At 39.8% G+C, this 13,520-nt stretch overlaps 1 protein-coding gene across 13 annotated transcripts in view; it reads left to right on the plus strand.

Moving 5' to 3' along the window:
• The window catches only part of tmc3 (transmembrane channel like 3), a 212,202-nt gene extending 201,048 nt beyond the window's left edge, over positions 1–11,154 (plus strand). For 7 of the 13 annotated variants that reach the window (XM_077562800.1, XM_077562797.1, XM_077562802.1 and 4 more), the window contains 5 exons: positions 3,773–3,898; positions 3,980–4,058; positions 7,998–8,040; positions 8,139–8,406; positions 9,718–11,154. In XM_077562800.1, the coding sequence (XP_077418926.1) occupies positions 3,773–3,898; positions 3,980–4,058; positions 7,998–8,040; positions 8,139–8,406; positions 9,718–10,696 (1,495 nt within the window). In that variant the 3' untranslated portion in view covers positions 10,697–11,154. The remainder of the gene's footprint in view (positions 1–3,772; positions 3,899–3,979; positions 4,059–7,997; positions 8,041–8,138; positions 8,407–9,717) is intronic. The other 6 variants (XM_077562806.1, XR_013293749.1, XR_013293750.1 and 3 more) reach the window with 6 other exon arrangements.
• Positions 11,155–13,520: the final 2,366 nt, after the last annotated feature.

Consider the following 13,520-nt stretch of genomic DNA (forward strand, 5'->3'; position numbering starts at 1 on the left):
TCATTGAGAAAAAATAGTTTATTTTGGGTAAAACTTTCATTTTAATGGTGGCTATTCGTCCTATTAGAGAAATAGGAAGATTATTCCAGCGCTCCAAGTCACTATAAATGTTATCCAGAAGTGGAGAAAAGTTTAAATGAATTAAATCAGTTAATTTAGGTGAGATTTTTATGCCTAATTATTTTAAATTACCTACAGGAAATTAGTAGTGTGGGTCCTGGCTTGCAGGGTTCCATGAATTTTCTGTAATAGGTAGAAGTGTTGATTTTGTCCAGTTAATAGAATAATCTGATAACTGTGAGAATTTAGTTATTAAGTTAAATACTTCCCCTAACGAAGTAGCCGGCTTTTCTAAATAAAGTAAAATGTCATCGGCATATAGATTAATTTTATGTTCTGTTACCCCAGAGTGAATTCCTTGAATCCTTCTTTCCTGGCGTATGGCAACTGCAAGTGGCTCAATAAATATTGCAAATAATAAAGGGGATATTGGGCATCCCTGTCTTGTGCCTCTCTGTAAAGTAAAACTCTGAGATATAATCCCATTAGTAGTAACTGTAGCTTTAGGAGAATCATATAATACTGATACCCAGTGGATAAATGATTTCCCAAAGCCAAATTTATTTAAGACAGCAAAGAGGAAGGACCAATTAACTTTGTCGAAAGCTTTTTCTGCATCCAATGATATAATAACTGCCTTTTTATCATGCCGCTGTGACATGCTAATAAGGTTAAAGAGTCTCCTAATATTATTAGTAGAGTGACGATCTTTAATAAAGCCTGTTTGGTCGCTATGAATGATTGTCGAGATTACTGTTTCTAGTCTAGATTTGAAAGCCTTAGTGATAATTTTAATATCAGTGTTAATTAGTGCAATCGGACGGTAACTTGATGGAAGGGTGGGGTCTTTTTCTGGCTTTAATAAAAGTTTAATTGCTGCTGTATTCATGTGTGGGCGTATGTAACCCTTAGTTTTAATTTCTGTAACTACTCTTAAGAATAGTGGAGCAAGCATTAACCAGAAGTCCTTAAAAAATATAGCCGGATAACCATCCGGGCCAGGTGCTTTGCCATTAGGCATACTATCTAGAGCACTGTACAACTCGTTTATAGTAAGTGGCGCATCTAACATGTCTTTATATTCAGTAGTTAACTGAGGTATATTTAAGCTACTGAGGAATGCCTCAATATGCTCAGGGTTAGGCTTGTTAGTTTCTAAGTATAGGTTACGATAATAGTTATAAAAAATGTGATTAATTTCTTCTGGTGATTGTGTGCATTCACCAGTTGTCCCTTTAATAGCCGTTATAAGAGACTTTTCCCGATTGCGTTGAAGTTGGTTTGCAAGAAATTTACCTGATTTGTTATTATATTCAAAGTTGTTGTATCTCAATTGTTATATTATAAACTCTGTCTTTTTAGTTAGCATATCGTCTAACTGTATTTTTGTATTTTGTAAGTCAGTCCATATTTGGTTATTTGGGTTTATTGCGTACTCACCCGTCAGTTGTTTAATTTTATCTTCCAAGCCTTTTTCTGATTTTTGATCCTGTTTCTTTTTATAAGATGAATATGATATAATTTTACCTCTAATTACTGCTTTCCCAGTTTCCCAGAGAAGAGATGGCGATAGGTCTGGAGAGTCATTTATTTCCAAAAAGTCTGCCCACTCTTTTCTTATAATTTTGTCAAACTCTGCATCGTTTAGCAGTGAGATGTTAAACCGCCATGTCGGTGGTGGTTTAAAGGTATAATCAACTTGTAGGGAAAGGGAGACTGGTGCATGGTCGCTAATAATAATAGGATGTATTTTTGTAACAGTTTTATCAGCAATAGAGTTATTTGTAAGAAAATAATCAATTCTTGAAAAAGACCGGTGCACAGCGGAAAAGAAGGTAAATTCCTTCTTATTTGGGTTTTTAAGTCTCCAGCTGTCGACGAGGCCAAAGTCATTCATATATTCCCTATTACTTTAGTAGATTGTAATCACCTTTATATATGTTGTGTTATTAGAACGGTCTATTAATGGATTTAAGACTGTGTTAAAGTCTCCTCCAATAATAATAGTAGAGTTCGCTGCTAAATCAAACAGCTGAGAGAAAAATTCATGGAAAAAGGCCGGATCATCATTATTAGGGGCATATAAACTACCAAGTGTATATATTTTATTAAATATAGTCACCTGAATAATAATGTATCGGCCCTCTGGGTCTGTTATTGTATTATTTAAAGTAAAGAGTAAATTCTTATGTATGAGTATACAGACTCCTCTTTGTCTACTGTTATAAGGGGCAGAATACGCTTGGCTAAAATTCTTATCAATAAGTAATTTTTCTTCAAATTTTTGTAGGTGGGTTTCTTGTAGGAGGCAAATATCTGCTTTTAATTTTAAGAGATGGTCTAAAGTTTTTATTCTTTTTGCTTCTGAGCGAGCGCCACAAACATTCCAGGAAACCAGAACTAATTTATGCATACAAACAATATAGACTCAGTCCTGTGTATATATCTGCATAGGCCATTTGTCAATATTAGCATGTTATAGGATAGAATCAAAGTGATTAGGTGGTTTATGTAATTTGTGTAAAATATGAGGTGACGAGTAAGTAAATATAACAGTGAAAAAACGGGTAGGGAGGTAAAAGTAAAGGAACAGACAACTATCCAGTCATGTGTAGCAGGCAGAACTTGAACAACAGCGCCACCCTTCTGTTGTAATAGTGTAATGTTGTACAGGACTTGAATGATACGACTTAAGTACTTAACTTCAAAGAAAAGGGAGGGAAATCACGCAGGGTACAAGTGGAAACACACCAATTTTAATGGAAGTAAATGGGACCGGATGTTACATTGGCACACACGTCACTTTCACCGGAAGTAAGTGGCATATAGCCCATTTGCACCACTGAGTTCTGAGATCTACACAGTAATACGTCTCAAAATTATTATTTTTTATCCGCTTAGGGGACTATGTTTTATTGTTGAATAGATTTCATTACATAAAAGACAAGATTTTAATGAAAAGAAGCAGAGAGAAGAGTGAATGATACTTCCTGGCCCTTTTTTTTTTTAAAGGAAATATTTACCTTTTCACATTTAAATAACCCAATAGGAAATACTCCCGTTATAATTTTTAAACTTTTACACTCACCATTACTGTGAAGACCAAAAGATTCAGTTAATACTATGATATCAATTTCAGGCTGAAACACAAAGCCCTTTCTGTATGAAGCAGTTAAGTCTGGAGCAAAAATCTGGGGACAAGTTATTTACATACAAGCTTACATTTATTTACAAAGAACATGTACATTAGTACAAAATGTTTTCGTTTTTTTTGGTTAACAAATGCATTCTAATTTACATAGTCTATTACACATAATTGCACATTTAAACAGGACGGCAAGTAGTACAGTGCGTAAAACGTAAAAAAGGACTGCTTCCCTCAGACAACCTCTTTAGTGTCCTTGTGGCATTATTAGCATATATGCTATTAATAGTTTTGATAGCGTGTTATATTCTATCAAGTTTGTAAACGTTACTGGTACATTTTGAATATTGTACAAAAGCTTAATTTGAAAAACATTGCAAATCGAATCAAAATCGCAATATTTGTCAGAAAAAAAAACCATATTTTTTTTCCCCTAAAATCGCTCAGCCCTATCCCGGATTATCCAGTATATGTCTTTCGTGTCTCATTGCAGCAGGGATTTAAGGGTGATAACACTCTATATTGTTTTCCTGTGTGATAATCTAAGAATAAAACTGTATGTTTCAGCGGTCAAGAAAAAATCTATGACATCATATCTGAAACAGTGGCCAGTGACTTTCCCCTGTGGTTCAGTAAAGTGATGAGTTACGTCACCAGCCCTGTTGTGGTGTTACCGGCACTACTTCTTTTGTTGTAAGTCCTTTCACACGCACAGATAAACACACAACACAGTGTGAAACTAGTACTATGATTTCCATCATCTCTGTGTTTTAGCATGCTGATATACTATCTCCAGGCTATTGCCAGATCTCTAAAATTCACCAACAACCAGCTGATGATGCAGCTCCAGACAGTGAGTCTCTAACCAACTGACAGATGTATGCTATGTAGCTTTTAAAGTTGAAAGTCCTGAATTAAGTAACTGACACACACTTTTCCATGTGCGCCAACTGACTTGTTGAACGGCTTGGCTAATGACGTATTTATATTTTATATTGAAAATTGTTTTACAAAGCTGAAAAGCTAACAAAGCTGAATGGTGATATTATGCATTTAGTCATTTCAGTGATATTATAATGCATTTCCTGATATGATAGATACATTTGCAATGTACAGCTGGAGGTGAGATTCGAACCCACGACCAACTGCACCACCGAGCAGTATCAGACACCTGGTAATGATGATAAGTAGAATGTATGGAAGTGGGCGTGGAAAATGGTACAGGGTCATCATCTAAACTTGAATAACTTTAGAAATAATTAATCGATTATTTTTATTTTTCAGATTTATCAAGAACATCTGAAATTGTACCCATTTGTAGATCACAGGAAATTCACGACATCCGAACCGTTCTTTGACTTGCAATTGAGCTGCGTGAATAGACTTCAGCCGAAAACATGCCATCCATCCATCATCTAGCGGTTATCCGGGGTCGGATCGCAGGGACAGCAGCTTTAGCAGGGAAGCCCAGACGTCCCTCTCCCCAGCCACTTCAACCAACTCCTCCAGCGGGATCCCAAAGCGTTCCCAGGCCAGCCGAGAGACATTGTCTCTCCAGTGTGTCCTGGGTCGTCCCCGGGGCCTTCCGCCGGTGGGACATGCCCTGGACACTTCTCCAGGGAGGCGTCCAGGAGGCATCCGAACCAGATGCCCGAGCCACCTCAACTGGTTCGTCTCAATGCGGAGAAGTAACGGCTCGACACTGAGTCCCTCCCGGATGGCCGAGCTTCTTACCCTATTTTTAAGGGAGAGCCGAAAATATGCCTCAACTATAAATGTCTTTTCCTCAGTAGTCATTAAAAACATTAATTCTTCTTGGTAAATCTGAAAAATAAAAATAACTGATTAATTATTTCTAAAGTTATTTAAGTTTAGATGATGACCGTTTTTTGTGTCACCCTGTACCTCAAAAGTTCAATGTCCGTCCCATTTAAAATGAATGGGGGAAGGCTGTTACTTAAAGTTAAATTTTGTGAATACTGGGATTCCAGATAGGCGTGAATTCTGTGGCAAGTTGAAATTTGAATGATGTAAATGGGAAGTGTAATGTGGGAGTTATTGCACGGCAAAACCTTAAAAATTTAAATGTCTTTCCCATTGCAAAATGAATGGGGAAAAGTTGATATTGAAAATTCAATTGTGCGAAAACTAAGTAATGTGGAATCAGATGATGTTTTCCCAAAATGGCGTGAGTTTTTGAAGCAAGTTGAAATTTGAATGGTGTAAATCGGAAGTGTTATGTGTAGTTATTGCACGGCAAAAAAAGTGTGGAGAATAAATTGCTATAAAGAATCTGAGTAATTTAAGTGGGAATGCATTCCCACAATAATACATTTTATTTATAGGCGCCTTTCTGGACACTCAAGGTCACCTTACAACAACAGTTAAAAACATACAAATACAATATTAATAAAAAACAGAAAATTAAGAAATAATAAAAAAAAAGAGAATGGATTTGAAGTGTGTTATAGAGTCGATGTTACGGAGGTCAGCGGGGAGAGTGTTCCAGAGCTGGTGATGTAGTAATGAGGCATGCGGGCGGGACAGTAAGGAAGAGAGAGGAGAAGGAACGGAGAAGAGCGGTCAGGTGTGGCAATGTGGATAAGGTCGGTCAGGTATGGAGGGGCAAGGTCGTGGATGGCTTTGAATGTGAAGAGCAGGATTTTATATTGGATGCGGTGAGATGGGGAGCCAGTGGCGCTGTTGGAAGACAGGTGTGATGTGGTTTATGGAGGGCATATGTATGATGATGCGGGCGGCTGAGTTTTGGACCAGTTGAAGTTTTTTAGGGAGACCGAACAGGAGGGAAAAGAAGTAATCCAGTCGGGAGGTGACCATGTTGTGAGTATGGCAATAGAGTGACGGGTGAGAGAAATGCGGAGCCAGTGGATCTTTCTGAGATGGAAGTATGCGGAGCACGTGATGTTATTGATGTGTGAGGTGAAGGAGAAGGCGCTATCGAGGATGACGCCTAGACTCTTGACCTGAGGGGAGGAGCCGTCAATGGAGATGGAGATTTTTTTTTATTTTATTTACGGTAGATATGGTGCCGATTAGGAGGAGTTCAGTTTTTTTGCTGTTTAGTTTGAGGAAGTTTGAGGTGAACCATGGTTTTATTTCCTGGAGGCATTTGGTTAGAGAGGAGGGTGGGAGTGTGGAGTTCTGTTTGCTGGAATGTAGGTGTATTACACGTAGCAGTGAACGTATATGTGATGTTTCCTGAAGATGTGACCAAGAGGCAGAAGGTAGATTAGAAACAGCAAGAGGCCAAGGACAGAACCCTGAGAAACACCTGAAGTGACGGGGCGTGAGGTAAAACATTTGAGCTGGATGAATTGGGTGCGGTCGGAAAGATAGGAGTGGAACCAGAGGGTGGTGAGGGGGGTGCTGTGGATACCAATGGAAGAGAGTCTGTCCAGGAGAATGGAGTGAGAGATGGTGTGACTGCACTGAGATCAAGTAGGAGGAGAATGGGGTGTGAACCGGAGTCAGCAAACAGAAGAAGGTCATTGGAGGTTTTGAGGAGGCCAGTTTCAGTGTATGGAGGGAACGGAAGCCAGATTGAAATTCATAAAGGTTATTGGAGGAAAGGTAGGTGTGAAGTTGAGCAGCAACAGTTTTTTTTTTTTAGTAGTTTGGAGATGAAGGGAAGGTTTGAAATGGGTTGGCAGTTGATCAGGTCAGATTCTGATCATTTATACTGCCGCGTCCTTGGCGCAAATCCATTGCCATGTGTAGTAAATCAGGCTCAAATTTGCTCCCAGCTGTCAAACTTTGTGGGCGTGTTTGCGCTGGTATATCATTAGAGCAACATCCTTAGTGAATAGGACGTTAACAGCAAGCTGCGGGTGCATATGTTGAACAATTGTTGGCACTTTCAGCAGACACAGCACATTCTTAGTGGGTTTGGCCCAAAGTTTTCTCCCAGTCAGGAGGCCCCCAAAAGCCCCTTTTGATATGTGCAGTGAGCTGTTTCTACAACTAGGTGTCAGTCGCTGAAGGAATGATGAATGTCGGATTGACGATTACAATGCAGTTCAGTTCAAAATACTGATGGATTGATGATGACGGTAGGGTGTCCTGACTGTTGACGATTGCCAAATGACGGACGCTCAAAGATCATTGACGCGGCCACCTCTTGTTGCTTCAATGAAAAAAGTATTTTGAATCGAAGTGGGTCAACAACAAAAAATATTGTAGCAACCATTCAATAGGGTTCACGTGTTCTGTGGTTTGCAATAGAAGCCATAAAGGCAACGGGGAGATTTTTGTGAGCTATGCACCAGGTAATGTCTTGTAGTCGTGGTTTCTGCCGACAGTAATCGCGCCAAGCTCCCATTAAAGAGTTGTTGCTAGCTCACCGCTTGGTCTGATTATTTATGCAATGCTACAATATTTGAGAAAAAAAAAATTCTATATATTTACCCTTCGCATTTGCGTGAGTGGATGAAGAATCTGCTCGTGCTGTCTAATATTTTAGAGGCAAAATGTGACCATTTAGGGGCAGTCTTTTGGGTCAAATGAATAACCTCCCATGGTGGACTAAAATTCAATTACCCAGTCCGTTACAGTATTAATAAATCATGAAAATATTCTTCTATTGGTGCTTAGGGCTATCGCAGCCATACGTTGCCCATGTGACACCATATTCATCTCACAACTACATGAACATAACTAAGCTCAACTGCTTAACGTCATGGAGTGAAATATGGGCAATTACACAATACAGTATATTTGAAAGATGTTGAGGAAATGTAAAAAAGAGATAAGAGTATTTTTCTATTCCCATTAGGAGCGCACTGACGATAAAAAGAAAGCCTTCCAGATGGCTGCAGGTGTGTTGTCACGCTTAGGAATTTGTATTATTGAATGTGCATTTTTAGATTTATGGAGCGCTCTCTCTTTTTGACACTAATATTAAACCATTTCTCAGCAAGACTTCAGGCTCCAGGAGATGAAGTGGGGTATCAAAAGCCAGATGAACAAGAGAGTGACATCACAAGCCAGGTTCCCTCCATCCAAACTTCTTCCTCACAACAGAACGGCTGCATCACAAACCTCCAAGCTCCTGGGCAGCGTAGTAACAGCATTCGCACAATTACTCAGTCTGCATCTCGGGGAGAGCTGAACAGAGCCGTGGCTGGATCCTCCAGAAGTCCTGCCACAATCCCCAAACATAGGTTGGAGCATGTGCCAAACAGGTGTCAGAGAGAGAGATATTTTGACAAAAAGCCACCCAATATACATGTAACTGTTTTGTGTTGTCAAAAGAATGAATTCGAACACATTTTGACTGTAATGTGCAATACAGCATTGCCGCTAGGGATGCTTCGATCCGACATGTGGACCGGGTGTCGGCCCAGATATTGGGGGAAGAAAATCGTATTAGGTATCTGTTACAAAGAACCCCATCCACAGAGGCTTATTTTCAGGGTGCGCGCTTCCCGTTTGCCCCGTCTCCAATGACAAGGTGAAACGGGAACAGCGAGGTAAATATTTCCCATGCTTGCCACGCTAGCATGGTCAATTTGTCTGTCAAAATTGCACTGGGGGAACATCGCTATTTAAAACATCATTAATCATGCTGTTTCTACTAAGTACTGTCTCAAATGTCTCCAATTTCGATACAGTAAATGTTTCAAGTGTGTGCGCCGTGGCAACTGATAGAGAGGTAGTTGAAATGTGCAAATGGTGTGCTATTTGGCAGGGTTGTGGCAGAGAGGGGAACTACAGTACAGTACTGTAATGTAATGTATGATGTGGTGTGCACTTACAAAATATTAACCTGCGAGCGAAATATGGCATTTACGGACATCAGTCAGCCTTTGATCGTATCTGCGAATGTTCGTAAGTTGGATGTTCATGACTAGAGGACTACCTGTAGTTAAGTAATGATTATATTCATTCAATAAATGTATTGAAAATGTTGAAAGAAAATCATACTTCAATAAATCTGTTCAAAAAACAACATATTGACATTAAAGAACTTTTAAAAGCATTTGAGTTTTTACATTGACTATTTTGGAAGAAAAAACATGTGCAAAGACAATTTAGTATGGATCGTATCAGATCGGTATCGGCAGATACTGAACCCAAGGTATCGGTATCGAATCGGTAATGAAAGAAGCGGATCGGAGCATCCCTAGTTGCCGCAATATTACAGTCACAGATTACTTGGTTGAAAACGTCTACTTGTCTATTGCGGAAATCAAAAACTTTTCACCTGTAGTGGGTGGTTCTGGAATGTATCCCCTGTGATGAATGGGGATCACTGTATATTATTATTAGTACCCATTTTTTTTTACATATACACTTACACTTTGAGTTACAATGTTTCCCACACCATGTTAATACTTTGGTGGGCCACCCAAGTAAACTGGTCACCACCCAAGAAATTTTCAATAAAAAATAAATGTACAGTATTTTATATATGATTTTCTGAATTCTGCCAAAACTAACATCTACAGTAATTATATTATTTGATTCTGATGTGTTGTCCTTTCTCATACCAGGCACACACCATTCCCTGGAGGCCCAAGCGGTTCCTGTCGCTCTAAATCTTACTACCATAAGGCGTGCAGTCACCAAGCCAGGTATTCTGACAACATCCACTCTGACCCCCTGTACAGGAAGACCTTATGTGCTATACATCCTGATGAACCAGCTGGGATCATGACTGCCCAGAGCTATGGGTGTCGTCATGGTCATGCCACCCGCTACGTGATTGTCAATGAACATGAACCTAGAAAGAAGCTGCTTCACTCAGCCACACGTATCCCACGCCATTACTTAATGGAGGAGGAGCCATCAGATATTCTGGAGCTCTACCCATGCAACATCAATCGCTACACTGCTCGCACCCCACACCACCAACCACACCTCCACAGATCTCAACTATCCCAACAGAATTTGAATAAAGACGAGGAGGAAAAAGAGGGCAAACGCAGGAGAATGTTAAAGAAGACTCATCGACCCTGTTCTCTATCTGACCTCCACCAGCCACCACACTTTTACATTGGTGACAGAGTAGAGAGCCACTTGTCTATAGCTAAAGACAGCCACAGAGGTAGAGGGCGGTACAGATCCCAGGAAGTAGATGATGAAGAGGAAGGAGATATCAGATGGAGAGGTATAAAATCACACTCCCGCTCCCAGGACAGTATAAGAGGAGCAGAGCCTCTACTAGTTCGAACCAGGCACCACATAAATTCTCCAGGAAGACATAGTCAGTCCGCATCTAGGAGCAGGCACATTAAATCAAAGGCAAGGCCAAATCTGGACCAACCTTTGACTGAGTCTGACTCCGCCTCCCTGGCCTCAAGCAGTGATCAGCAAAACAGCAGTACAGACCAATACATTCAGGTCATCCATAACAAGGAGCATTACCTCAAGTCTAATGCAAGGCAAGGAAAATTATCCAGAAAGAGAGTTAAACAAACCTTGGATTTAATTTCCCTTGAGTCAAATGACCTAGTTTGTTCCAATGTGTGATATTTTGTAACCAGAGGTGGCAAATCCAAGTCCAGAAAGTAAAAACCCTGCCTGTTTGACTTTAAGCCCTGATAGCTAGCTCCTTAGCAAGTAAACGAGCACCATGTCAGCTAGGCAGCTAGCTAGCTAGAACCTGGTGCTAAAGACAAACTGTGGCAGGGTTTCTACTTTCTGGACCTGGGTTTGTCACCTCTGTAACATGCACCATTGTGTTGTGAGTAAATGAACAGTTATAGTCTAAGCCAATTGAAATGTGATTTTATTTTCTGTGGTTGTAATATGTAATGTGGTTTTCTGCGATTGGCTGGCAACCAGTTCAGGGTGTACCCCGCCTACTGCCCGAAGCCAGCTGGGATAGGCTCCAGCACCCCCGCGACCCTTGTGAGGAAAAGCGGCCAAGAAAATGGATGGATGGATGGATGGTTGTAATAATAATGCATTGTTATTTGTTAATGTGTGATGGCAATAAAAGATAACGGTGTTTCACTTAGTGTTTCATAATTTCAAGCATTTCATCAGACATCATTTCCATCTGAATACACATACGCTAACCATAAAATAAGAATCACCATGTAGCCTTCATTTGACACAGTCATTAAATTGTAGTGGTGATCGATACAAATACCAATATTATCAATAACAATTCACTATCAATATCAGGTCGATACTGGCACTATAATATCAATCTTTTAGTTTAGTTTCAGTTTGGTTATTTTATGCACTTCTGCAGTTTGGTCAAACAGATAACAGCCATGTCACCTTACACTCCACTTCTGTGAGTCAGGGCGGAGCAGTCACAGGCAGACTTGCTCCCGCTCTCCCTCCTTCCCTCCTGTGTTGTGCACCATCACATAATTTAGCATCTTTGCAGTAGATTGCCTGAACACATACAGTCTTTAACTTGAAAAATAATTTATTTTGTATGTTGTTTTATGTTTTATATTTGTTGATGCGATGGTTGTTTGTCTCTGTGTGCCCTGCTATTGGCTGGCAACCAGTTCAGGATGTACCCCACATACTGCCCGAAGCCAGCTTGGATAGGCTCCAGGGACCCTTGTGGGGACAAGCGGTTAAGAAAATGGATGGATGGATTTGTTGATGCATGATAATCTTTAACATCTTTTTTAGGTTGAAAAAATCCACAAAAGTGCAATGAAGACAGATTTTTTATTTTATTTTATTAGTTATTTTTTGTATTTATAGTTACTAAACAGTATATGATAAATAATTTGTTTATATATGCTATTCTTCGCTGATCACTTTGTGCACTTTGTTTAAGAAAGTTAAAAAACAAAAAAAACAAAAAACTAATGGTTGTAATGTTTCTGGGTGAAAAAAACTTTGATGAAATAATGTGTATATATATATATATATATATATATATATGTATATATAGATGTGTGTGTGTGTGTATATATATATATATATATATATATATATATATATATATATATATATAAACATACGGGGGTGGGGGGTGGTATTGGTCTCTTGGGGTCTCTCTAATTTGTTGGAATTGAGATGTTTCTGGGGTTGGTGAAAGATTCTGGTTGGTAACCCGGTGGGTAGTAGGTGATGTCTGGTCGGTGCTGGATTTCACTTTCCTTTCTTTTCTTTGATCCTTCCTCGGGTCTTCTGACCACCTCATGACTCTAGCTGGATTCTGAAGTATTCGGTTTCGGTAAACGCTATGGGATTTTTAATAGGTTTTAGGTGAATTAATGAGTACACACTCACACGCACGCACACATACACACACACATGCACATACTCACGCACATAAAAAAAGAGAGAGAGAGAGCAATGATGATGACATGTCGAATCGGTATAGTTACCGAATGAACAATACTGAGCTCTCTCCAAAAAAATATATATATATAATAAAATATGCTGTCTCCAATGTCCTGTTTGCCAGTAACTTTGCGGACAGCAATGTGGTCTTTTCCAGGAGGTATGACAAGGGGACCAGGGCCTGTCCATTTGACCTCTACCACAGTTCAGTCTTTACTGTTGGTATTAATCGTGTCAGGAACAGGTAAGTGGCTTCTGTTCTCCACTTGAACTTTGAATGGGTTGACTTTCTCGTTGTCTTCTCTTTTTGCTTGGGAGTAAGCAGAACTGACTTTACGAATATTTGTGCCAATGAGGACAGGTATAGTCTCAGAACAACGGAGGTCAGGACATACTAGGGCCAGGGCAGGAACAGTCTTGACTTTGATGGACTTTGACTTTTTAGGCAACTCCAAATCAACTTGAATGTAGCCCTTGTAGGGGTAACTGTCATTTGACTCACTTAGACCCCATATGGCTTGTAACGAATATTGCCTGTCACCCTCAACTTTTTTTATTTTGCCTTTTTAACACTTCCCCCTGGGGAATGTGTGTGCAAGCCTTAACCCTGTGTTTTCTCAAACCAACCAGAGACAGTTACAGAAGGAAAACTCTTTGAATTCCCCTCCAGCAGGGACTGGATTTCGTTTTTACAGCCCAAAGGAAACACATACCTCAGCGTCTACCGAATTCTAAAAACCTGTTTAGCAAGCAAACTAGCAATAAGACTGCTTATCAGTCATGGTCTATCCACAGGAATCAGCCATGTGTTTTTGGAAACAACGCCCCTTGGAAGTTATACAGTACAACAGTGCCCTCCAGCCGTCACTATCGGTAATATCCTCAAGAATCCTGCTGCTCCTAATTAATCTGAAGTCTACATAATTCAGGACATAAACGGACATCAAGTAACTCCTGTTGTTTATCTTTGTACACAACCTGTATGTCTATCTCAAATGAATGATGTGTATAACTTCTGCAGCCATCTAAGTTT

The sequence above is a fragment of the Vanacampus margaritifer genome, chromosome 4 (genome assembly GCF_051991255.1).
Source record: "Vanacampus margaritifer isolate UIUO_Vmar chromosome 4, RoL_Vmar_1.0, whole genome shotgun sequence".
Classification (NCBI taxonomy): Eukaryota; Metazoa; Chordata; class Actinopteri; order Syngnathiformes; family Syngnathidae; genus Vanacampus; species Vanacampus margaritifer.